At 44.7% G+C, this 26,675-nt stretch overlaps 1 protein-coding gene across 1 annotated transcript in view; it reads right to left on the bottom strand.

The window, feature by feature from the left end:
- CACNA1H (calcium voltage-gated channel subunit alpha1 H) overlaps positions 1–26,675 on the bottom strand; it is a 416,322-nt gene that overhangs the window by 91,548 nt on the left and 298,099 nt on the right. Inside the window, exons 6-9 of the mRNA XM_036737928.1 lie at positions 17,467–17,782; positions 11,306–11,398; positions 7,436–8,240; positions 4,320–4,762 (exon numbers count right to left, since the gene is read on the bottom strand). Coding sequence (XP_036593823.1) covers positions 4,320–4,762; positions 7,436–8,240; positions 11,306–11,398; positions 17,467–17,782 — 1,657 coding nt within the window. The remainder of the gene's footprint in view (positions 1–4,319; positions 4,763–7,435; positions 8,241–11,305; positions 11,399–17,466; positions 17,783–26,675) is intronic.

The raw sequence follows: 26,675 nt of genomic DNA, 5'->3' as shown, positions 1-26,675 counted from the left end.
ATAAGGGAGGCAATAGATTAACTGAGCTTTACAAGTCTGTTTCACTCTATTGTGAGTCTATAATTTTATAATCATTCCCTTTCAAAACATTTGCCCAGGACATATTTATAGAGCATGACGGACATCTGGGATGTTTGCCACTCAGGTCCAGGAATCTTTGCACAGTGGGTGGGTGGGGCTGCCAAAATAGAAAGAACTTCAATCAAACCCAACTCCTGTCATTCCTAGACTGTCTTCTTCTCCTTCTCCTCCTCCTCCTCCTCCTCCTTCTTCTTCTCCTTCTCCTTCTCCTTCTTCTTCTTCTTCTTCAGCACTTTCTCATATTATACCTTGCCATCCCACCCTTTTCCTAACTCCTTTATTATTTATTCTCAACACCAGAATATCAGTGAGTAGACTCTCTGGAGTCAAACTGTGAGCTTCCCAAAGTCAGGATTTATATCTCCTCTTTCTTTATCTCTTTATAGACCATGCACTCCTCAAGGTCACTGCTTGGGTTTGCTCCTCCTCTTGTCTGCCTGCCAGTATAGACTTGTGCAGGGCTAGGGACCTTGTACAAGGAAAGGGGTGGGGCATGGTGGGGGGGTCATCTCCATGAAGACAGATTGACTTTTATCCTTCATGAATCCTAAATGAATGATAATAAATCCCCTTTAAAAATCCTAGTTAAAAATAAATAAATCCTATTTATTAACCTAAATAACCTGTGAAAGAAGAACTGTTAATCCCTTTTACAGAGGAGGAAACTAAGGCAAAGAAGAAATGAAATGACTTATCCAAACTCACAAATCAAGTTAGTGGCAGTGCTAGGGCTAGAACCCAGTTGTCCTGACTCCTAGTCTTGGGGTCTTTCCTCTGGAACATGACCCCTTCTTTGTGGGTCACGTTGCTTAGAACTGAGCTGTTTGGGATGGAACATTCCCTTCTTTGGCTCAGCCTTCAGTTGTGTCCCCCTTGCCACACCTCAACACACACAGATTGAAAGTAACTATTCCTTGATTTGTTGGGAAGACAGCTTCTTTGGAGGGGAAGATATATCATTTGCAGCTGAAGCAAGTCCAGGATTTTGTGGGCAAATGAATGAGTGAATGTCCTCCCTCCCCTCATCCCCCCAGAGCCTTTTGAATAAGGAGCTTCCAGTACAATGGCCGACGGAGAGGTTTGGGGGTGACTCATCACTCCCATTCTTCCTCTATTCAGCCCGCCATCCTGTGAGAGCCAATCGGCCAATTGGGGGAACATTCTGTCTTCGGCTTGTTGTTTCATTGTCTCCCAGGATTGATCTGAACGGTAGGCCTTGCTCTCCAGCTCTCCTCTCTCGCAAGGCCTCTCCCCCCAATCTTTCCTCCGTGTACTACTGGAGGGTTCTGGTTAGGCCTCCAGCATGTGAGATGGTGGCGGACCTGAAGTGTGAGGAACCTCCGAGATCATGAAAGTCACACTGGGCAAGAATCAATCCCATAGAGTTTTAGGGTTGGAAGGGACCTTAATGGCCCAGACCCCAAAGGAAGCCCACCTGCAACCCACCCAGGGGCTATCCAACGTCTGGCTGAAGAACTCCAGGGGAAGAAAACCATTATTTCCCTAGGAAATCCACTCAAGCTCTAATCCATGGTAGTAGTAATAATCATAGCGATAATAATCCATGGTAATCCGTAGGACAGTTAGGTGGCTCAATGTGTATAATGTTGGGCCTCAAGTCAGGAAGACGCATCTTCCTGAGTTCAAATCTGGGCTCAGACACTTACTTTCTACCTGTGTGACCTTGGGCAAGTCACTTAACCGTGTTTGCCTCAGTTTCCTCATCTGTAAAATGAGTTGGAGAAGGAAATGGCCAACCACTCCAGTATCTTTGTCAAGAAAACCCCAAATAGAATCATGAAGAGCCAGAAACCAACCGACAAAATCCATGGAAAATTTTTCCTGACACTAAGCCTAAATTTGTGTCTTTGAGATTTCTACCCACTGCTCCTCGTTGTGCCTTCTGGGGGGACAAACCCAATGAGCCTGTTCCCTCCTCCACATGACAGCCTTTCAAACACTTGAGAATAGTTATTGCGGCCCCTGAGTCTTCTCTTTCCCAGTCTAAAAACATCTCCTTTTTCTTCGGCCCATCCTTGGATGACATGGGTTCAAGGTCACGTTCCTAGTTGCCCTCCTCCTGGGTATTCTCCAGATGATTGGTGTGGCCCCCAGAACTGAAAGGAGTAACTCAGATATGGTCTGATCCACGCAGAGTACAGAGGAATCATTGCCTCCTGATTCCTAGAAGCAATGCTGATGATCTCAATGGCTTTTTGTATTGCTACATCACACTGAAGGAAGGGGAAGGGAATACACATTTACATAGCACCTACTGTGTGCAGGGCACTGCGCTAAGTGTTTCACGAATGTCTCATCTGATCCTCACGACAACCTTGTGAGGTTGGTGCTGTCAATGTTTATCCATTTTACAGATGAGACAATGGAGGCAGGCAAAGAAGTGGCTTGCCTGGGGTCACGCAGCTAGTGTCTGAGGCAGGATATGAACTCTGGTCTTCCTGACTCCAGGCCCAGCGCTCTGTCTACACTGTACCACCTAGCTCCCTTGATAGAGCTGCCAATTCATATGGAGTTTGTAGTCCACTAAAACCCTGGGATCTTTTTCTAATCATGTCTCCTCCCCACCCCCTCAATCTTATATTTCTGAAGCAGATATAAGATTCCCTCAAAGAATCATAGATTTAGAATTGAGACTTTAGAAACGATTTAGTCCATCCCTCTCATTGTACAGAGGAGGAAATGGAGGGGTGGAACAGGGAGGGGCTATTACCAAGGTCATACACAGTGAGTCGGGGGCAGATCAGGGCTAGAACTCTGGGATCCTGACTCAAGCCCTATGACAGGCTGATTCTCTGGATATGAGACCCATTTTCTTAGCTACAGTCAAATCCTCCTAGGACTGGAAATCTAGACTAAGGATACTTTCCTAGGAAGTCAGAGACAGGCTATGCAGTATGTTCAGGAGAAAGAGCTCAAGTATCACACAGATGCTCATCGCTGGAAAGGGCCTTAGAGGTGGAGTGTGTATTCAGGTATCCCCTTTACACCATTGGTGACAAATCGTCCTCTGACCTTCACTCAAGCTGTCTCCAGTGATGGGAAACTCATTATATCCTGAGTGAACCTCTTCCCCAGCTGGATTGCTCTGACTGTTAATGAGTTCTTTATATTGAGCTGAAATCTCCTTCCCTATAACTTCTACCCTCTGGTTCCAGTTTTATCTTCTGGGGCCACACAAAACAAAGCTAATCCCTTTCCACATGACAACCTTTTAGATGACTGAAAACAGGGAGCGTGCTTTCCTCTGTCTTCTGTCTTTTCCAAGTCACTAATTCCCTTAACCAATGTTGGTAAGGTAGGATCGAGTCCCTCCTGGGTACATTCATTTTTTAATTCTGACATTTCCAAGGTCTTCTTACTTTTTATCTCAGTCTGTGCTCAGAAGGGACCTGCCCCTAATGCCACCAGCTGTTGTATTTCATCCCTAGAGACACCCAAGGTGGAGTCAGTGGATAATGGGAGCCTGCAGCCCAGACAAGTAGCAGTCCTAAGTGCGTGATGCAATCAAGGGACCTGGGGTTCCTCTCTGTCTTGTCCCACATCCCCAAGACCAACTTCCTGAAAGGCAAAGCCCGAGGGACACTCTAGCCAATTTTTCTTGAGCGCAGTGTTTGACTTGAGCCCTTGTATTTTTCTTGGGTGGAGAAAGGGGAAAAGACAGCTGAAGAAGGAAACACAGAGGTTCTTGGCACACAGAGTTCACAGGCAGGCTCTTTGTCTTCAGAGTCCACCAACTCTTTGCTTCCTGTGGGGAGATTATCTCAGGCCCTTTGGCCCCCAGAGCCAAAGATGCTTCTGGTCCAAAGGCTCCATCCTCATCCCATCCCCAACCACTAGACTCAAACAGCCACGGTAGCCCAAAGATATCTGAGAGTCAGAGAGACCAGGTTGAAAAAACTATGTGATTATGGATAAGTCCCTTTCCTTCTCTGAGCCTCAGTTTCCTTGTCTGTAAGATGGGGGGAACCAATATTTATCCTGCCTATCTCACAGAGTATTTGGGGAAAATGCGAAAGGACCACAAATTGAACAGTTATTATCGTTCAGCTATATTCCTTTTCTAAGATGCCTACTTGGCAGAGGAGATGGAGTAGGGGAAAGATATAGGGCCTCCAAGGAGCTGCTGAACTGATTCTCTACTCCCAGTTGGGGATTCCTAAGCAATGGACACCCCAGCACTTGCCCATAGTGTCAGAAACAGCTAGTGCTAGCCATACCTGCTCATGGTGTTCTATGCCCATGCTGAGGGTGTTTATCAGGATGGCGATCATGATGCCCCGGTTGAAGTACTTGCTCTCCACAATTCGTTTGAGTTTGTTCCCGAAGGCTGCCCAGAGACAGGCCACCCCACTTCGATCCCCAGACACCTTCTTCCTGTGGGCCCCTCCCCGCCGCCTCGACCCACTCTGGGGTGGGGCCTGCTGTGGCTGCTGGATGGGGTCTCGGTGGTCGCCATGCCGCAGATCTTGTGTGAACTCATAAACGCCATTCGTGTCTGAGTCGTAGCTCTCCAACTCACTCAGCTCAAACTCAGGATCCTCCAGGATGTTGGCACAGTATGGACAGTTCTGCAGTTCACATGTCAACATGGCTGCTTGGGGGCTGGGCAGGGAACAGGGCACGTTCAGCCCTGACAGCCGGCTGGGAGCCCTGCAGAGGCCTATGAAGAGAAAAGCATGACAAGGGTCAGCACTTTGCAAGGACACATTTACAGATGTAGACAGGTACTCATACACCTGGAAGTGGGTTTGGTAACCATGATGGCTCAGGAAGCATCATCGCATCCCACAGCTCATAGACTGGCTAGGAAGTTCCATCTTGTGGTGGATATTAGAGGCATAGAATCATGGGGTTAGAGCCAGAAGGAGCCTAGGAAATCATCTAATCCAGCGATATCAAACTCAAATAGAAACTGCTGCGTGTTGACTTAGAAAACCACAAATTAACATTATCTATGTTGTATTCCATTTTTATTTATTTTGTTAAACATTTACCAATGACATTTTAATCTAGTTTGGGCAGCACCTGGGAGTTTAGCAGTCAGAGACTTCAACACCTCTGAGCCAGTCTAACATCTTCCTCCTCTTAAAGATGAAGAAACTGAGGCCTGGAAGAGGTAAGTGATTTATCTAAGGACAAAGGTAGATTCAAACCCAAGTAACCAAATCCCCAAGTCTGTGACATTTTCAATGGGCCACACTATTGAGGGGAAAGCCAAGTAAGCCCCATTCCTGTGCACCACAAAGGATCTTCCCAATCATTCTGTCAAACAGAGAATTGGAGCAGCTCTGGGAAACATGTAGGGCAGGAGTAATTAGCCCCACTAGACAAAGGAAGAAACTGTGCTCCAGCCCAGGGGCATGACCTTAGGCCACTCACTTATAAAATGAAGCAGATATTAATTTCTGAAAAGGCTTTTGTATGGGTCTGAGAGTCTGGATAATGGTTTGCCCAATTGGTTGAAGTTGTGACTGTGTTTCAAGAAGTCTTCATTTTATTGTGAGAAGGAATGAGAAGGTGGGGGCTTTAATGCTGCCCCAGCCACTGACTTTCTGTGTGACCTTGAATAATTCAATTCCCTATAAGCCTCGACTTCCAAACTGTGAAATGGAGGGGCAGGGGAGCTGGAACAGATGGTCTCGAAGGTTCATTTTTCATTCTAGGATTTTTTGATTAAGAGATTCTAATCCGATTCAATTCAACCAAAGTCTCTGGAGGCTTTGCTACGTGCTGGGCACCATTCTTCAGTGACTCTCCACTCTGACCTTTCTTCCTTTCCCTCCATCTGCTACCAGCCCAACAGAAAATAAACACCTGGTTCGGCTGTCCCTGAGTCCGGCCCTCTGGCCTTGGGAACATCGTGTTCTTGTTTGTTTCTGTTCCATTTCCTGGCTAGAGGATTCCTCTCCTTCCCTGGCAGCCTCCTCCTCCCCTGAGTCCCTCTTGCTTTCGGTGGTTTCTCACCCTTGCTCCTAGTCCTGACTAGGGGGTCCTGGAGGCCTGTCATCTCCTAGGTTTTCATGTTCCAGAGAGGGATGACCAAATGTGTGCTTGACACCTCTTTGGTATTCCTCCCATCCCAAAGCCTCTTGATCCTTCACTTTCCCCTTGAATATAGGTCATATACTCATTAAGTGGTAGCTGGGATATAGTGGAAAGGACCCTGAATTAGAAGCCTGGGTGTAAAATCCAATCCTGTTACTTTATTGGGTATAGGAATTTGGGCTGACTTGAACCATCAGGTCTTCAATTTTCTCATCTCTGAAATAACTCAAAACTTCTGATATCTATGAAAAGCCAGATCTGATTGTGGGGAGAGGTTGATCCTGTACCCTGTAAACCTGGAAAAAAGTGTTTGACATGTCTCCTATTTATGAAAATTATAGTCATTGATCTAACTCTTAGGCAAATCATGTATTCTTAAAATCATATAATTCTTAAAGATGGATGGGACCTTGGACATCATTGGTTCTTAATAGATGGGGAAATTGAGACCCAGAAAGGGTCTCATAGGCCAAGGTCTCATAGCAAATAAATGGCAGAGCCTCACTCTCGGACATGGAATGGTGTCAAAATTAGTTTACATAATCTTCCCACAGGAAATGACTTTGAAAGGTCATCAAACCTAATCTGCTGCTTCTGAGCAGGATGGGGATCAAAATGACCACAGATTTACCTAAGGATGTCAGAACATATGGAATCACTGCTAAAGAGACCCTTAGAGCCCATCAAATCTAATCACATCATTTTATGGCTAAGGATACTGAGGCACAGAACACAGTTACTTGTCCAAGGTTACCTGGAAAATCAGTGACAAAGTTGGTGCTGTATCCAGAATTCCTACCCCACTATCCAATATTCTATTCGATGATTCAGTTTTATAAACACTACTAAGCGTCTGCTCTACAGAAACTCCTGGATCAAGTGCGGAGGAAATCGAAGTGCACTGTCTTCCTTGTACCACACTGTTCTCCTCCTTGGGAGGAGACTTGGGTATGCAGTGAGTGAGAAGCAGAGCTGGGACTACAACCCAGCTCCCTCAATTCATTGTTGGGAAGATAGCACAGGGAAAGTGTGGCACAGTAGAAAGACTGTTGAAATGTTCAGAGGAGGATTTGTGTTTGAATCTGATCTCTGCCACCCACTACCTGTGTCACTTTGGGCCAGACGCAATGTGGCCTCAGTTTTGTCATCTGTAAAATGAGATTTGATGACTTCCAAAGTCCCTTCCAGCTCTAAATGTGTGAGCCTATGATCCTGTAATCTCCCAGCTCTGGGCTCTCCTCCATCTGCCACGAATTCCCAGAGCTGAATGCATCCCCCCTTTCCTTACCATGTTCCCCAACCAAGTGTTGCAGCTTCCCATAGGCGTCAGCACTCAAACTCACAGAGCTGTTGTTCACTACGGGCACAGGCGGCCCACTGCCCTTCTTCCCCACAGGACCCAGAGCCAAACTACCCTTGCCCCCTGAAGGTGAAGGCAAGATGGTGGGGTAGTTCATGCCACCAAGTCCAGTGGCCAGTTTGAGCCCTGCAGCGGCCCGGGACACTCGGCTGCCCTGATCTTGGGGGGCTTCCACGTGGCAATCAGCATGGTAGATGCTGTGAACTGACTCAGTATCATGAGGTGGGGATGGCAGTCCCTGTGGGCCAGGGGACGGGGGAGGTGGCAGCATGAGCCGGGTGCCGGACTTCCCGCCTCTAGGCTCCACGTCCCTGCGGACCTCGGGGCTACCGCAGGGGCCCCTAGGGCTCCCGTTGCTGATGTGGTAGTGATGATGGTGGTGGTGGTGATGGTGGTGAATCAGGTGGTGGATGGAGGGGACCCGTTTGCGACCACGGCACCCGACCCCCTGTCCGTGGAGGGCGCCGTTGGGGTTGACCTTCTCCCGGCGCTTCTTCTGCCAAGTGGCGTACAGCCTGAGGGTCCGCCGCTTCACTTTGCGGAAGATGTGGCCAATGTATTTGAGGAGCTCCTCATAACAGCTGCCCGGCTCCGAGAAGCTGGCGATGGTGCTGTCATTGGACAGGTAGCGGGCCCGCTGCTCCTGCATCAGCTGGTTCTCACGCTGCTTCGTTTCTGAGAACTGCGTGGCGATCACCACCAGGCACAGGTTTATCATGAAGAAAGAGCCCACCTGCCCATGAAAGGAGAGGAGAAAGATGGGGTCAGTCCGACAAGCAAGTTGGTGCAATGCACACTAGTGCTGACCACTTTTATAGCCGGCCCAACAGTCTCATTGTACCGAAGAGGAAATGGAACCGTAGAGGCAATGGAGGTGGGGCTTGGAATAGAAACTCAGACCCTCCGACTCTATATAAAATGCTCTTTCTATTGCACTACACTAATTTTGAGGGCTTCAGTTTCCTCAGTGGTAAAGTGAAAGAGTGGACTTAGATGACCTCTGATATTCCCTTTAGCATTAAATTTATAGTCCTATAGAACTTGGGTCATGCTTCGAAGTGCACCTTAAATGCCATCTCTTCCAGGAAGCCCAAACCAATTCATCCCACAAAGGAATGATCTCTACTTTCTTGGACCTCCCACAGCCCTTGTTGCACCTCTTTCGTATTGTGGTGATGTGCCCCCACCCACCCAATCCCACCATACCCCACTGGACTGTAGATCCATTAAGGACAGCAGCTACCTTCTGTCTTTCCTGTTTCTCTGTACTGAGTACATTCTTTGGCACAACAGGAATACCTAGTAAATATTTGTAAACTGAAATCTCCTCATGTGGAAAGCCCCTGCACTGCTCTCTGCTTAGCCACGCTGCTGGGGAGACAAGAAGAAGAGACTTCATTCTCACAAACCCACTATGAAGTAGGTGCTATTACTATGCCCATTTTACAGATAGAGAAACCGAGGCTGAGAGAGTTTAAACCAGTTGCTCCCAGTCACGAAGTTAAGTGGTGAGGCTGGAAGTAAATGCAGGTCTGCATGGCTCCACTAAGTGTATGCCGAGGAAAGAGGCAAGGGGTACCCCCTAAGCAAGTGCCCTTCGGGGGCGGTCCGCATCAACAAGCTTCAATCTCTAAGATCCTTTCTGAAGATGACATTCTTGGAGTCTAGATTAACGAAAGGAAGCTAAAGCATGGCATTATGGACAGAACACTGAATTTGGAGTCAGAACCCCAACCCAGCTACTGGGCAAGTAACCTCTCTTTTCTTTGCCTCAGTTTCCCCATCTATAAAATGAGAGGTTGGACCAGGTGACCTTCAGAGTCCCTTCCAGCTCTAACATTCTTTGTTCTAAGGTCTCTTCAAGCTCTACATCTAATCAATGTGAATTATTACTATTGTGATACCATAAGTTCCAAGCAAATGGCCTGGACCAGGGGTGTCAAAATCAAATAGAAACAGATACTTGTGGCAGCAGGTTGACTTAGAAAACCACAAATTAACACTATCTACATTGTATTGCATTTTTATTTATTTTGTTAGATATTTCCCAATTACATTTTAATCTGGTTCAGGCTACAAGTTTGATAACCCTGGCCTGGATACCAAGTGCCATGGGAGTTTAAAGGAGGAGAAGGTCAAGAATGGCTAGAAAAGTTGGGGAAGACTTCCTGAAAGAGGGGGTTAGCAGCTTCCTGAGGCACAGCAATGACATGAGGCGTCCTCCTCCCCAGGGCCAAAGGCTCTGTCCATCCAGATCCTAGTGATTTATGATATTGTCTAGTCCATGTAACATTCAGGTAGGCATTTCTATTCTTTCTTGGACTAGCTACCTCTGGTTTCCTACAGGTTATCTTCCAAACCCTTACCACCATTTAATCTATAGGAGGCATCCCTGACTACTCAATGCTTCACTACCTCTTCTTGTCTCTGGGCTCCTATAGCCTTGGAAGCTGAATTATACCATTCAGCACTTGATAGTTGACCGTTGGCTCACCATCTTGTGCGTGAGTGCTGGCTCCCCTCCAGATATGAGCTTTCAGAGAGCAGGGCCCGGATTGGTTCCTTCTCTGTCTCCCCACCCCAAGGGTTTAACTTCCCCTAGGGTCAGGGTCTTGATGGGCATCCTCATCTATTTCCCCTAGATAATGAAATTCCCAGGGTAGGGGCTGGCTGGGAACATAGGAATAGAGGTGATTTGGCAGGGAGAGGAAAGAGCTCAGTAAATGCTTGCTCAATTAAATTGAAATTCACAGAACCTCAGAGTTGGAAAGGGATGTCAGCCACCACTGAGTACAACCCATACTTAAACAAAAATCCACTCTGAAGCATAATTGACAAGTGATCGTCTGGCCTTTGAAAAGCATAGCAATGAAGGGGAACCCATTACCTTCCAATGAGTCCCAGCTCCCTTTTAGATAGCTTTAATTGCTAGAGAGTTTTTTTTTTCTTGGTTACATCAAGCACAATGTGCCTTTTGGCAACGTAGCCAAGTAACCCTTTTGAAAAATGACGACTATTCACCTGCTGGGGGAAAGTCAATCAAGAGTCAAATGAAAGTAAAAGAAAAGGTATTAAATTTATATTTTGTTTTCAAGAAGAAAGACATATACAAGATTTCATTTGATTTTTAAATTAAGAACTAGAATATGAATGTTTATTCCCCAAATGAAACTGACATCATAAACCCCTCCCAATTCCATTCTATGTTGAGGAACAAGGAAGTAGATGAGGAGCAAGATATGGGGGAGAGGATAGAGACCAGGTGGATAGATAAATAGCCACAGAAAGGGCCAAAGATATACTTAAGGAGAGAAAGAGAACGTTCTGAGACGCAAGGGACCTACTCTTGTGAATACCCTGTTGTTTATTTCAGTGTTATCACTTGCTATGGCCACCCTTTGAAATGCTAACTGCTACTTATGGTTCTTCAACTTCCCTTTATCCTTAGGGCCACAGACTGTGAGAAAGTCACAGTGCACTGAAGAGAGCAAGTCAGGGGGTTGTTCTGTCATTTTCCAGGCTGAAGTGATCATAGCAATATCACTGTAGGTTAAATAAAATCAAAAGGTAGGGTTGGATCTATCTGACATCGGACAGAGTTTTTCTACCCCTACCTTACCAGGTAACACCTTGGTCCTTATGGGGAACCAAGTCCCTGTTGCCTCGAGTGGGTTCTTGGAATAAATCCAAGTCTTGGCCCAAAGGGACTCAAAGTTTTAATCCCTGAACTTGCCACTGGGCTGGGGAATTAGAATAGAATGTTTGATATCAGGGCACATAACCACAACTCATACTTACGATTATTAGTAATATAAAATATATAAAATTATAAAAAGAATGTGCATCCATGACATAATACATGATGTCAACCCAGCCTTCCAGGGTTATAACCTAGAGGAGAGAGAGGAGAGAAGTGAGAGTTACCCAGAGAACAAATCTGGCCAAGAGAATATAGCTTGTCTGACCCTTGGCCTCCCCTTCTCCCATCCATCCTCTCCCCCCCACAACTCTCATATGTCTCCACAGATTCTTTAATTTGGGCTTTTCTTTCTCTTGTTTGGCCCAACTTTGTAGCCAGACACAGTCCTGAAAGAAAAGTGGTCCATCTATAGTCAACAACAGCTGTCTCGAGGAGGTACTAGGCCCTGGACTGCTCCTGGGGTTATGGAGCTGGGGTGGTCCCTAGGTGGGTATGGGGCCTGGGCATCTATACTATATACTATTGTGCACTTATATTGAACTTTTCATCTAGTACTTACTTCCCCCTACCTTCAGGGGTCTTTTTCACGCAAACCAATTTTAAATCATCTCTTCCCCTTTCCTATAACTGATTTTTTGGACTCAAGGACAGAAATTCACATTGATTCTTTTCAAATTCACCTTGTTGGTTTTAGCTCATCCTTGCAGTCTGAAAAGAGCTTTCTAGATTCTTATTAGTGCTCTATTCCCTTAATAAGCCAATGGTAGGGAGCAACCTGGGTGAAGCACAAGTAGGAGAGGAGATCCTGGCTCCTGTCTTGATATTATCTAAGTTATTAATCTGAGGCTCCCCTGGATGTGGGGACATGGTCACTGTAGGAAATGTAGCCTCAGCCAATTCTGCTGCTTTACCCATGAGGCTTTTCTGGGATCAGGAAAATCACAGAGTGGGAAGAAATCTTAAAGGCCCTATAATCCAACCCCTTTTACCTAGATAGGAAAACCCCTCTTTAGTACCCTGGGTCATCCAACCCCTGCTTGAACTGTTCCTGAAGGTAGCCTCTTCTATTTGCAAAGAGTCACCCTGGAAAGTAGAAAGAGCAGTGCGTTTGGATTCCAGCCACTTTGGTTCAAATCTCAGCTCTGACAGTAAGTAGCTTAAATAAGTCACTTCTTCTGAGCATCGGTTTTCTTTAATGTACCATAGGAATAATCATACTTGTAATATTTGCTTCAAAGAGCTATGAAGAGTGTATTTTTGTAAAGCATAATAGAAATAGAAGCTGGCTTTTTTTAACCACTTAGATTTTTAGGAAGTCCTTTTCTTGTTTGAATCAGATTCTATTTCCCTCTACCCCGGTCCCATCTGGGCTACCAGAATTGGAGGCTATATTGCTGCCCAGCGCTCACGGCCAAACAAGACAGAGTTTTGAGAAAGCGAGCCAAAACGCCCACACCCAGCCTTTCTCTACAAAACCCTTTCTCAAAAATTATTCTCATGAAAATCTGAATTTCCCTTATCACAGATAAGCTATTTGAGGCAGAAAGGGTAAATTGCTTTGGGTAAGGATAAGATTATTATTAATTATTATTATTATTGCTAATATTCTTATTCCTGACAAGGGTGGATGCCCTGCCTTTCTCTCTTTCAGCATCCTGGGATGCTACTACTCTTTAGAAATCCCATGGGTGGGTGCCCAGATGACATTTCTTAATAGAGACGATGTTAGAGCCAGAAGCATTTTAATCTAATGCTCTCATTATACAGGTGAGCATCCTAAGGTCTGGAGAGGCCAAGAGATTTGCCCAATGCTACACAGTTTGTAGCTACTCAAGTTTTCTGTCTCTAAGTCTAGTGTTCCTACTATTGCACAACACTGTCTCAGAATTTCTGTAAACTTCAGCGTCAATCATAGGATCAGAGATTAAGAGTTGGAAGGGACTTTCAAGACCATTGTGTTCAACCTCCCTCATTTCACAGATGAAGAAACTGAGAGGTTAAGTTTGTCAGGGTCATACTGCTATTGAGTATCTGAGGTGGGATTTGAAATCGGGTCTTTCTGACTCCAAGTCCATGGATATGGACTCCATGAATAAAGTTACAATGTGTGAGTTCTCCCTAGGCTCCCTGAGCAGCAGCTAAGAAAGTGAAGCCTCTTTGGTCTGATGAGGCTCTCAGGAAAGCTTTCCCTGGAACAATACAAATCTATAGGCATCCATGCGAACTGGCATGGACACAGCCCCTCCGCCTATGCCCAACTTGGCCACCTGGAAGAGAGCACCTTCTGTTACTCAGCACATCATCGTCCCTTTCCTTCCTCCTCTCCAGGCCACAGCATGAGTATTTTTGTTTCTGGTTCACACAGGCAGCTGCTCTGTGGTCTTTGGGAAACTTATAATCCCATATCAATTCAGGGATGGTTTGGAGGACAAGTCCTCTGTTGTTCATGTTATAACCTCTAATCACTGCTGTGCCAAATGGTCTCAGAATTCACATGTAATGAAAGGCGAGACACTCCTCCCCAAACCTCCCAATTAGTTTCTTGGCTTCTTTCTGCATCTGTCCACATAAGCTAATGAGTATGCGCCATTTGCTATGGGATGAGAAGGACCTGGCAGCGGAGACATGCCCTTGTCTGCTGCCCAAGAAGTACACTATATTCAACGCCACCTTCAAAGTGCCTGGTGACTCACTCCTTCCCTGTCACAGCCATACTATGTAAATGGCTCAGTATAGGAGGTGGTATGATGTAGTGGGAAAGGCATGGGGGATCTGGGCTTAGAAAACCTGGGTTCCAACTGTGACTGCCATTAATTAGCTATGTGACCTAAACTAAATCCCTTCCTTTCTCTGGTTCCTCAGTTTCCTCCTCTGTAAAAAAGTAGGATTGGGTAAGATGATTTCTAAGGTTCCCTTTCTAGTTCTAAAATCCCACTTTCTTTTGAACTCTTAGCAGCTTATCCAGCTGTTTCTGAAGCCACAGGAACCCCCACCAAAAAAAAAGCTCAGGTGAAACAACAGGATTGGCTCAGGCAGTATTCCCCATTGGGTGTGAAATAAATAGTTTGGAGCCAGATTGCAGAAGGTTGTCAATATGCCTACATCCTTCTAGGACTTAGAGGTCACCAGCAGGCACCAGTGTCTGCTCTAATTTCTAGCCTCTGTTGACACTGATGCCCAGAAAACCTGAATATGTGCTGAGGAAGATGCATCAGCACACATCCTGTACCCCATCCATTGCCAGAATCAAGTCCTTAGAGAGCATTTAGCCCAACACCTCATTTTAAAGATGAACTATCTCATCTCTCTGGCTCCACGGCCCAGAACCTCTTGAACATCTTCATCTTTTCTTTCATTTACTCCAGTCTCCAAGGAGGAGGATGATGATGAGGAAGTCTTTCTCCTTGCCAAGATTAGCTCTTTGACTTGTGCCCTTGATTCTATCCTCTTCCACATCCTCTAGGAATTTGTTCCATTTTTCTTTCTTTCCTCCCTCCTTTCTTTCTCTCCTCCTTTCTTTCTTTCTTTCTTTCTTTCTTTCTTTCTTTCTTTCTTTCTTTCTTTCTTTCTTTCTTTCTCTCCTCCTTTCTTTCTTCCTTTCTTTCTCTTTCTTTCTTTCTTTCTTTCTTTCTTTCTTTCTTTCTTTCTTTCTTTCTCTCTTTCCTCCCTCCCTCTCTTGCTCTTTCCTTCCTTTCTTCTTCCTTCCTCCTTCCTTCCTCCCTTTTTTCCTTCCTTCTTCCTCCTTCCTTCCTTCCTTCCTTCCTTCCTTCCTTCCTTCCTTCCTTTCTTACTATCTTTCTTTCTTTCTTTCCCTTCTTCCTTCCTTATTTTTCTTTCTTTCTCTCTCCTCCTCCCCTTATTTCAATTTTTCCTTTTCCTCTATCTTTCTTTCTTTCTCCTTCCCCCTCCTCTCCCTACCATTCCTCTCCCCTTCAATCATTTCTTCTATATTGGCTCCTTCTCTGATGCCTACAAACATACTCAGGTCTTCCCTTTAAAACAATCACAACAAATTGAAACTACCATCCCTTACAGCTATTTTCTGATATTTTTCTTGTCTGTCATTGCCAAACTGAGAGAGAGAGGTTTATTTAATAGTTTGACTTTCCCATCTCTCCCTCCCTCCTTCCTTCCTTCCTTCCTTCCTTCCTTCCTTCCTTCCTTCCTTCCTTCCTTCCTTCCTTCCCCCCTCCCTCCGTCTCTTCTTTACTTCCTTCCATCCTCTTTTTTTCATTATATTACATCTTGATATACTGGGCTGAGACAGAAGAATAAGAGACCATCCCTGCCCTAAAAGAGCTCTATCTGATATGGGAAATTGTACAGTAATCCCAAATAATTAGAGCACCAGGATCATGTGATAACTTCTTTGAGAAGTACAAATGTGATATAGGGAGAGATCAATTCAGGCTGCCTGGGAGTGGGGGAAAAGGATGTGGGAGGGGGGAAAGGAGGAAAGAAAGCTTTTATGGAAAGGGTGCTGCAGCCATAAGGACCTGTGTGAAGAAAGGCCCGGATGGAGGGGTGACAGTGCAGAATAGGTACTGGGGAAGGAAAAGTGGTCTGCTTGAGTCAGAAGGCATTAAGGGGAAAGATGGCTAAGATGGTAGGTTGGCATCAGATTGTGAAGGCCCTGGAACACCAGGCTGTGGACTTGGACTTTATCCCGTGATGGTCATACTGATAATAACAACCACCATCAACACAACAACAATGATATTATCACCTGTGATCTCACTGATAATGGGCACACCCAGATAGGGAAACTTCTTCTGTAAATGCAAGTCTTCCCATACTTCTTACCCTCCCTTCTATGCACTCTGTGATCCAGATCCACTCTGGCCTCCTTGTTCTTCACACGCAATCTCCTGAATCCACGCCTGGGATGCTCTCTTCCTCCTCACCTCAGACTCAGAGCTCCCCTCGGTTCCTTCAAGGCTAGGACGCAATCCTGCCTTCTGCAGGATGCCTTCCCTCCCCCACAGCACTCTCTAGTCCCTTCTCTCTATGATTTCCTTCCATTTCACTCTTATAATTATTTGTTTGTTGTTTCTCATTAAAATGGGAGTTCTTTGACGCCAGAGGTTGTCTTTTTTTTTTTTTTTTTTTGCCTTTCACTATATCGCCAGTGCTTAGTACAGTGCCTGGAACACAATAAGCACTTGATAAATGCTTGTTGGCTGATTGATAGAAGAAGAAAATAGCCTTTTGTTTTTCAGAATTCTCCCTGTCTTAAGCTTCAAGGGGGCCCCTCATTTCAGCATCTAGATTTGGGGGATTCTATTTTATAGAGAGTCCAGATTCTTTAACTTGTCATTTAGAGCCTTTTACAATCTGGTTCATATATACATATAATATACATACATACATACATATATACATACATACATATAAATATACATACACACATATATGTATGTATATATTTATACATATACGCATATGCATACACACATACATGTATATATGGATGTGTATGTATATATATATGTATATGTGCATGCACACATATCATCTCCTTTCCCGTGTGTACATTCTGTGATTTTAAAGCAGGGCTGTACGCTGGTAGGCTCACTGTGCTAGGAGTCTGGAGGTCTGAGTTCAAGTCCTCATCTGGCCCTATTTAACTAGTTTTACCTGCTATCTACTTTTCCACTGTCTTAGATGCTGCCCATGCATACACACATATACGCAGTGGTTTTGACAAGAGACGGACTGGTCTGACTAGCATACACCAACGATAGAGGCAGTGTAAGACTGAATTAAACACCATAAGGGTTTTGAATTAGATGATCCCTCAAGATCTCTTCTAGCACCAAATCTGTAATACTACTCTTTTCCTAAACTAGGTGCGGTTGGAGTCCCAGAGATAGCATAATGTGGGAGAAAGAGAGCAGAATTTGGAGTCAAAAACCTGGATTCCAATCATAGTTCTGCTATTTATGAGCTGTATGATGTGGGACGAATTATCGAGTCTGTCCTTGTCTTAGTTCCTTCGGCTATAAAAGGAGAAGGTTGGGCTAAATGATCTCTAAGGTGCCTTTCAGCTGCAAATCCTTGATTCCTATATTCTTTAGTACGTGGACCCAGGTATATTTTTCCATTCCCACTTCTACGGCTGACATCCTTCCCCATCCTGAGGACTCCTCATCCCCTTAGTCTGTCCTTTTATTTCTTCTCTCGTCACTACAATGACCCTCTTTTTCAAGTTATTGGTCTTCTGAATGACCCCACACAGAAGGGGGTTGGGGAGTTGCACCTGGAAGATAGCGATCCAGGCGTAGCCGATGTTGTCGAAGTTGATGGCTCCGTTGTGCGGGTTGAAGTCACCTGACCTGCACACGTTGTAGTATTGGTTCCAGTTGATGCAGGAGTTTCGGCCGCCACCGTCGGGGCTCTCCAGGGAGCGGCTGTAAGCCTCCAGGCCTAGCGTACACTCGACCCGCAGCTCCCGGCGGATGGGGATGTGCGAACACTTCTGCATGCCGTTGTCACGGTGTGAAGAGCAAATGAAAGGGTTCTCCTCGCCTTCGTCCGTCCGGTAATAGGGGTTCAGGAAGGTCAGGTTGTTGTTCCTGGGGTCAGAGAGAAAACAAGGTGTACAATGAGAAGGAGGATGATGATGGTAGCTCAGATCTAGAGAGCCCACAACCATCCTGTGATTTAGGTAGTGATGGCAGGTGGGGCTAATCAGGTGATTATGCATCATTAATAACAATAATAAATGTTCATATAGGTCATTTGCGTTTGCAAGGCATTTTATATATGCATCTATTATCTTATGTTATGTTACACTATACTGTATTATATTGTGTCATACTGTACTGTACGATACAATACTATAAAATTATAATATTATACCATATTATATCATATCCTATCACGTCATGTGACATCATATTATATTATACAATATTTTGCTATGTCACGTTATACCATATGAATTACATGCATAGACATTATATATGTGCATATATGTACACATTCTCCTTTGAGCCTCCCACAACTCTGTAAGGTAGTATATCCATCACCATTTTACAGATAAAGAAACTGAGTTTCATAAAAAGAAATGACTTGCCCAAGCTCACCGAACTAGCAAGACTATGGAGCAATTTGCAAACCTTCAATGTGAACTATTGCTATTATGAAAGTAATTATTACGATAACGATAAACCAATCAGTAAGCGTTTATGAAGCACCTACTATGGACCAGATGCTGTAGTTACAAGGACAAAAAGTACAACAGTCTCTGCCCTCGAAGAATTTACATTCTACTGGTGGAGGCAACACCTATGTATGTAGGTAGGGATGAATAGCTACCAAAAAGACCCAAGGTGATTGGGGGGTGTGGGGAAGGGGAGGGCCCTAACCGCTGAGTGCTTCAGGAAAGGCTTCATCTAGAGGGTGGTGCTTGAGTAGAGTTTCAGAAGAAACTAAAGATCTGAAGAGGCAGAGGTAAGGGGAGGAAGATGATGACGATGATGATGATGATGATGATGACGACTGCAAGTCCCATTTATCTGATGCACAGTGTTAACCGTAGTGTTATACTTTCGACATGTCTTATTCTTCCCTGTCTTCTGCCCCTCATCTTTCACTCGCCAGCTCTTATGTTGCTGGCCATCCTGAATGCCCCACTTCCTTCCCCCGCTCTTCTAATTTTGCCACATTGAAAACTCCGACTGGATGCCAGTCTGTCTTGGACGATAAGCAACATCAAACAATAATAGTTCTGGAAAATCCCAACTGATCCTTAAGGCAAGGCTTGGAGAAGCTGGAACAGGCTTTCCCAGAAGAGGGATTGTCAGGCTAGTGGTGCGGGAAAAACATGAAGAATGACTTGTCAGGCCAGGGTCTGAGACACAGGATTAGAGTTGCCTTTCCCTGGAATCATGGAACAAGATTCAGGAGTTGGGAACAGATCTGGGACAAGGACAGACTAGACAGGCTGAATTCTATGAGTCATCTGGGTAATGGGTCTCCATTTCTGTTCCAGAGCTCAGGGCATGGGCTGGCACAAGGATCCATGGTAGGCCTGATCTTGTCTTCTGTCTGCTGCCTTAGGTCAAGATGATCAAGATCATCACTAACGAGCATTTATTAACCACTTATGTTCCAGATACCAGGTGAAGTGTTGGGGTTACAAAGAAAGGCAAAAACATGGTCAACCTAGAAGGGAACCTTAGAAATCCTTTCTTAGGCAAGATCTATGAACTTCAGATTGCAGACTTCTGTCCCTCTAGGGAACAAAGAAGTCTCAGGGGAGCCTCAGAGGGCAGGATGCAGCAGGCTCTAGGCTTAGGACCCCTCCCCAGTTGGGTCCCCATTCACTTGGAAGAGCTGCTTTGCAGAGAAATCTCATTAACTTGCATCCAAAACCTCTCCAGCTATTGTACAAAATCAAATTAAGGCTTATGTTTCAGCATTGTCCCTATATCCTGGCATTACCAAGTGACTATGCTTGTTTGAGGCTTTAACACACACACACACACACACACACACATACATACACGATGCACACACATCATTAAACATCTTCCGGGGCCAGATGAGGAGAACACGTTACTAGGTTACGGCCTTGAGTGGCAGCCCACCAGCCTCCCCCACAGCCTTCAGGTGACCTATATTCCTTCCCTGGAGATGGAAGAGCTGAGCAGAGATGGGACTGGCCATCCATTTTGTTACCAGCCATTACATTCACAACTACTTGGCAAAACACGGAGAACTGCTTCAGAAGTACCCCTCCCCCCAACATCATCTATACACCTCAACATAGACACAAGGTGGGGATGTAAGTTTAAATTTGGAGCCCTTAGTCACTAGAGAGCAGCTGTGATCACTGCTGGGTTGCTGAAGGTAAGCACGTGGGTGGATGTACCTGGGTCAGTCACACTGGGAGCCAGGGCTGGGATTGGGGGAAGTACCCCTAGGGACAGTGGGGCACATAAGGTCCCTAGATCTTCTCCTTTCAGGAATCCGTTTCCTGGCTCTACCTGTTTTAGCCTATGAATCTGTGACAGAGCCTCCCCCTGTATTACCTGACTCAGAGCTCACTGATTGTGGCTTGGTCACTGGGTTCTGTGCTCCCGACTTTGCCTCCTGACTATGAACTTTCTGTCTCTGAGATCCTGATCTGAGGTCTCCGAGGATAGCCTGACCCTCCCTAACTCCTTTCACTCCTTTCGTTAAGTCATTTGATATTGGTGTTTGTGATCATGGGCTTGTACCACAGTGGCTTTATAGAAAGGGTCTAAATCTCTGCCCCTGAAAAGTACTATCAGCAGCAATTCACATTTATGTAGTTCTTGATGGTTTGCAGTGAACTTTCCTCACCACTGCCCTGTGATATAGGTAATGCTGCTATCATCGCCATTGTGCCACTGTTTGACAGATGAGGAAACTGAGGCTGAGAGACTTTAAATGATTCTCCAGTTAAGTCTTGGATCCAGGATTCCTGGTTCTAGGTCTAGTATTCCCTATTTTGCTGCTTTTTGTAGTCTGCCTACTAGAATTATGCTCCTTATGGGAAATCCCCTTGCCTTTAGATATGAGGATCCAAAGATCCACACGAGGATAGGAGTCAGAAGGTATTGTTAAGGACAAAACTGTCAATGGTTTTGTGCCACCCAGCCATCATTCACAAATCCCCCAGCCTTCTCTGTGCCCATGCTATTGGCATCTCACAGCCTGATGCCCAAGAGTTTTTCAGGGACATATATCACAAAGAGGAGCCCAGGGCCACACCGGGAAAGCCCCTCAGAAACCTCAGACCTCCTTAGCCATGTGGTTCTGTCATTAAGAAGTCTTGATGGATTCTTTCTTTCTCTCCTTTCCACACTAGTTCAGAGGTTCTGGCAACTTTGAGGGCCTTCCCCTCCTAGACTGATACTTTTGTCATGATAAATCAGGCCATCTTTTGTCTCAATTCTTACGTAGCCCTTAGGCATTGAATGGCTGATGCCTCAGACAAACTGAGACCTGGAAAAGACCTCAATTTAGAAAGGCCGCGGTCACCCATTGCATCCTATATCATGTCCAGCCATCTTAACTTTTGTCTTGCCACTGGACTTTGATGACGCTGGAGAACAGAGTGAGTCTGATGACTTTATGCAGCTCTTCCTCACTTAAATCCAATTTACACACAAGTCAAGACATCATTCTATGATGTCATTGGTCCTCTTTGAGAAGAAAGGTCCAACAACAATGACAAGAGGTTCTGGCTCTCCCCACTTTTCTTGCCCTTCTGCAAGCACCCTCACACTGACCCTCCTTAGGGCTGTGGCCCATATGTGCCACTCACCAGTCCCAGAACTTAGTTGCCATGCATTCCTTAAGATGGCAGCGAGTGATGTGGTGGGGGCATGATGGATTTAAGAGTTCTCCAAACCTTTAACCAACCATATTCAATAGATGCTATTGAATTTAGAAGCACAGAGCCTGAATTTGAATCCCAGCTCTATCGCTTACTACCCATGGGACCTCAATGAAGTCACTCAACTGCTCCGGGCTTGGATTTTCATCTGTTAAATGAAGGGGTTGTAATATGGCCTCTATGATCCTTTCCAGTTCTAGATCTATGTATAACTCTATGATACATGTTCAAGACAGAAGATTTTAGAATTCCTTTGATTAATGTTGGTACCAGCAAATGTTTAGATTTTTCAGCTTATATTTTATTGACGATTTGTTTTAGGGTATTAACTTGGTAATCTTTTTTTATCCATTGCAACCTCCACAATGTGAAAATTATTATGGTCAGTAATTAGTATTCAACAGAAGTGAAGAGTAAACAATATGGTAAAACATAACACATTAAAGAATGTATTATAATAAATTGATAATATTATATCAGTACTTTATATCTGCACATGCCTTACAGATTCTAAAGCACTTTATGTACATATCTCTTTGCTTCTCAGACACATTACCATCCAAAGTAAGTGAAGGTGAGTGAAAGTATTATCAGGTAAGGCAAATGAAGCATTATCACTTCCATTTTGTTGTTTACTTGTTTTCAGTCATGTCTGACTCTTAATGACCCCACTGGGGGTTTTCTTGGCAAAGATATTGGAATGGTTTGCCATTTCCTTCTCCAGCTCATTTTATAGAGGAGGAAACTGAGGAAACAGGGTTAAATGGCTTGTTTGGGGTCACACAGCTAGTGTCTGAAACTGGATTTGAACTTATGAAGATGTGTCTTCCTGACTCCAGGCCCTGGAGTAAGGGCCTAGCTTCCCATTAGCCATTTAACCTTCAGAAAACTCACATCTCCACTTTTAGACCCTGTAAAAGGAGGCTAATGATACTTGATATACCTTTTTCATAGGGTTGTTTTGAAGATGCAATGAGATAATGTATGTAAAGTGCTTTGGAAACAATATGGCACCACACAGATAAAAGTTATTATGGTTAGCATGATCAATTTGTTAGGGGATGTTGTTTAATATATTATCATGTTTCATCATATTGTTTAATATTTTATCATATTAAGTATTAATTTATAATAACTTCCATATTCCATAGGAGGTTGTAAGATATAAAAATTATCCCGTTAATATCTTCAATCAGATTATCAATAATAAATATGCTGAAAAAATCCCTGATCATGAGGCTAGTGATTGATGACAACGTTAACCAAAGAAACTCTGTAGTCAGTCTGCTTGAACAAGTGTCAAAGGATCCTAGCTCTAGATGCAGAAAAGATAGAGGTCATCTGTTCCAACCCCTTCATTCAATAGATGAGAAAGGAAACAGGCCTAGAGAAATTGAGTGACTTCTTCGAGGCCACATAGAAAGTAAGTGGCAGAGCTGGGATTTAAGGCCCTGGGCCTCCAAATTTACCGAATGCTGTTGGTGTATGGTTTGGAGCAGGTTTGGCGCCACTATATCAGGTATTACTAGTAAACTGAGACCCAGATTAAGAGTTACATGTGTGTACACGTTTGTGTGTATGCATGCAAACATGCATGTGTGTATAGAGTCCAGGTGAAAGTTATAGTGCAGGTGGTAAGCGGCAGAGGAGGGGGAATTCTTCCTGAGGTAGTGTGACTCGAAAGCATCGCTGAGTGTTCAGGATCATCCACTGAATGCAGTTTGTTTGAAGTTTGGACCAAATGTCCAAAACAGAACTTACTGTCGTCTGTGCCTACCTGAACTGGTCCTTCTTCTAAACTTCCCTATTTTGTTTGAAGGTGCTATTCATTCAGTTTCTCAGTCAGCTATGCTTGTGAACTTGGAGTTGTCTTGGGCTATTCCTTCTCTCTTACAGAAACACACATATAAATATGCATGTATGCATATGTTTGTCCACATACATGTATATGCTTACACATGACTGTATACGAATAAACATATATGTATAAGTATATATATTTGCTGTTTGGCCAATTAGTCATGCCTGACTCTTTATGACCCCATTTGGAATGGTTTACCATTTCCTTCTCCAGCTCATTTCACAGATGAGGAAACTGAGGCAAACAGGGTTAAGTGACTTGCTCAGGGTCACACAGCTAGTAAGTGTCAGAGGTTGGATTTGAACTCAGGTCTTCCTGAATCCAGGCCTGAAGCTCTAACCAGGGATGGGGAACCTGCGGCCTTGAGGCCACATGTGGCCTTCTAGATCCTTGCGTGCGGCCTTTTGACTGAGTCCAAGTTTTACAGAACAAATCCTTTTATTAAGGGGATTTGTTCTGTGAAGTTTGGATTCAAAGGGCCGCACTTGAGGAGCTAGAGGGCCACACATGGCCTCGAAGCCACAGGGGACAGGTTCCCCACCCCTGCTTATTGACTGAGCCACCTAGCTGCCATATGAATATACATATGTGTGTGTATATACACACTTATTTAGAGAGACAGATAGAGGGAAGGGATGGTATCTAGACCAGTGATTGAATAAAGAATTCTGGACCTAAAAATCCTGTCCAGAGATGAAGATCAATAGCTTCTTTGTAACCTTTGTTCTTAGATGGCTGCCTGGCAGCCTTGAGAGTTTATGTGACTCACCCATTGTCTCACAGCTAGTGTGAAGCAACGGTAGCAGCAATAGAACCTAGGTCTTCCTAACTTCAAGGCTGGCCTAGGCCTCAATCCAGCCTGCTACATCAACCCTTAGTTATACAATAATTTCTCAAACTGTTCTTCCATTGTATCCTATGTGTGTGTACTGGTTCCCCTAGGCTATGAGCCCCCCAAGACATAGCCTACATATATGCTTCTTACCTCCTCTTCCGCCTCCATAGGGCTGCATACAGGGGGACTCAGTAAATGCCTGTTAGGGGAACACTTGAAGTCAAAGTCTTCTGATTTTTCATCATAATCCGTGATAGAGCTTTGACCATGAAAACCAATCATCTAGCACTTATTAAGCACCTACAATGTGCCAGGCACTGTGCTTAGTGCTTAAGACAGGAAGAAAAGCAAAAATAGAGTTCCTGTTCTCAAGATGCTCATAGTCTAATGGGAGGGACAACACACAAACAAGAAATTTATAAGATAAATGAGGGAAATTTATAAGATAAAATAAGATAAAATTTCAGAGGGAAAGCATGAAAATTAAGGAGGGTTAGGAAAGAATTCTTGTAGATACTGGGACTTTAGCTGAGATCTGATGGAAGTCAGGGAGACCAGGAGGAGATGAGGAAGGAGAGAGTTCCAGGAAAGGGGCCAGCTAGTGAAATTGCTCAGGATCAGGAAATGGAGTGTCTGGTGAAAAGAACAGCAAGGAAACCATTGTCATTAGAACACAGAGTATTTGGAGGAGAATTGGGTATAAGAACACTACGAAGAGGTCAGATTATGAAGGGCTTTAAAAACCAAGCAGAGGATTTTATATTTGATCCTGGGGTAATAGGGAGCCAATGGAGTTTATTGTATAGTAGGGGGAGGGGGTGACATGATCAGACCTGTGCTTTAGGAAGATCGATTTGACAGTTATATAGCTGAAGTCTCCTTAGAGGAAGGCAGGGGTTGGGGAGGAGAAAAAGACTGTGAGCCAGGCACTGGACTTGTGAGGAAGGATAGAGAGTGTTCTGGAGGTCTGTAGATGACAGCCACCAGAATTTTGATCAGGTGATAAATATAGATCGAATTGACCTCCAAGGAGGGGAGGTTACTGAGTGATGTTGATGGAGGGCCATCCTAGAAGTGGCAATAGGGAACTTCCAACTTCCCCGTCCATGACCAATGAGTTGGGGGGTGGGGCTGAGGGTATAATTGAAAGGGGAGCCAGTGCTGGAAAGGTGGCCAAGGAAGCTGTGCATCAGGAGGAAGCCAGGTCTCAGGGAATGCAAGAAGATGGAGGGAGGAAGAAAGGAAATGACTTAAGATGAAAGCAAGTTTGTTACCTATGGAGTAGGCATTCCAGAGAACACAGTGGAAGGTCACTAATGGAAAGGGCATCTTAACTCTGTACTAGGATTGTCTGAGCATTGGCTAAGGCTGAGCCTCCTCCATTTTCATGTCTTCCTGCTGAGATTATCTCCGCACCCCAATTTATCTTATAAATTTCTTGTTTGTGTGTTGTCTCTTCCTTTAGATTGTGAGCGTCTTGAGAACAGGAACTATATTTTTGCCTTTCTTTCTAAGCATAAGGCTAAGCCATTTTGAGTTGTATATAATCCTGGAATGTTAGCCCTGGAATGGACATAACTTAGAGGTCATCTCATCCAAACCCCTCATTTAATGGATGGGAAAACCAAGGCCCGGAGAGGGCAAGGGGCCCAGAATGAATCAGTAGCACAGCTGGGATCCCAGTGAAGTGATTTATCAAGGGGATCCCAGCTTCAGAGAAAACCTCCCTTGATCTGACTAGAAAGAAGAAGGGAGGGGTGGAGGGAGGGTGGGCGAATCTGCATTTAAATAACACATTTTCGTTTTGCACAGTGGTGACCTTTTGAATAAAAAACATGGGATTTTGATAGCTAGCTGGAGACATCCAGAAATTGCTTCTCTCCTCTGGCATGTGCAGGGCGGTGGGGGTGGGGACAGTCAAACGGCAAACAGGCTAGAGAGGCGGCTAAACCCTGTGCAAAGGTTTGAAGGTTTAATACCTTGAGGATGGGAGGCAGGGGATATTGCAGGGAGAGGTCACAGGGGTGCTCTCTGTCCTAGGCTTGGCTCTGAGAAAGGAACTCACTTTTCAGGTAACCAAAGTATAGTAGGAAGAATTCTAGACTGAGAGTCAGGAAACTTGAGGTACTCCTAGGTCTGACATGGATTTTTTTTAAGTGATCTTGGAAAAGTCAGTTTCTTTTTCTGGGTATTGGTGTCTTCATCTGTAAAAAGCAGAAGATACCAGCCCTACGGACTGTTCTTGTTTGGGATGAGGGATAGGAGTGTGCTTGGGAAAGCTGATAGGACAGTATCGATGTGTCCTATGAATGAGCCACCGCTAAGTCATGACAGGTTCCTCTGTCCTGCTCTGGACTTTGCTTTCTGTGTTCACGACACTGCAATTCTTGTCGTACATTT

Source organism: Trichosurus vulpecula, chromosome 9, assembly GCF_011100635.1.
Source record: "Trichosurus vulpecula isolate mTriVul1 chromosome 9, mTriVul1.pri, whole genome shotgun sequence".
NCBI classification, from domain to species: Eukaryota; Metazoa; Chordata; class Mammalia; order Diprotodontia; family Phalangeridae; genus Trichosurus; species Trichosurus vulpecula.
Note: the sequence above shows the minus strand (reverse complement) of the source record. Positions and strands in the feature narration are given on the sequence as shown.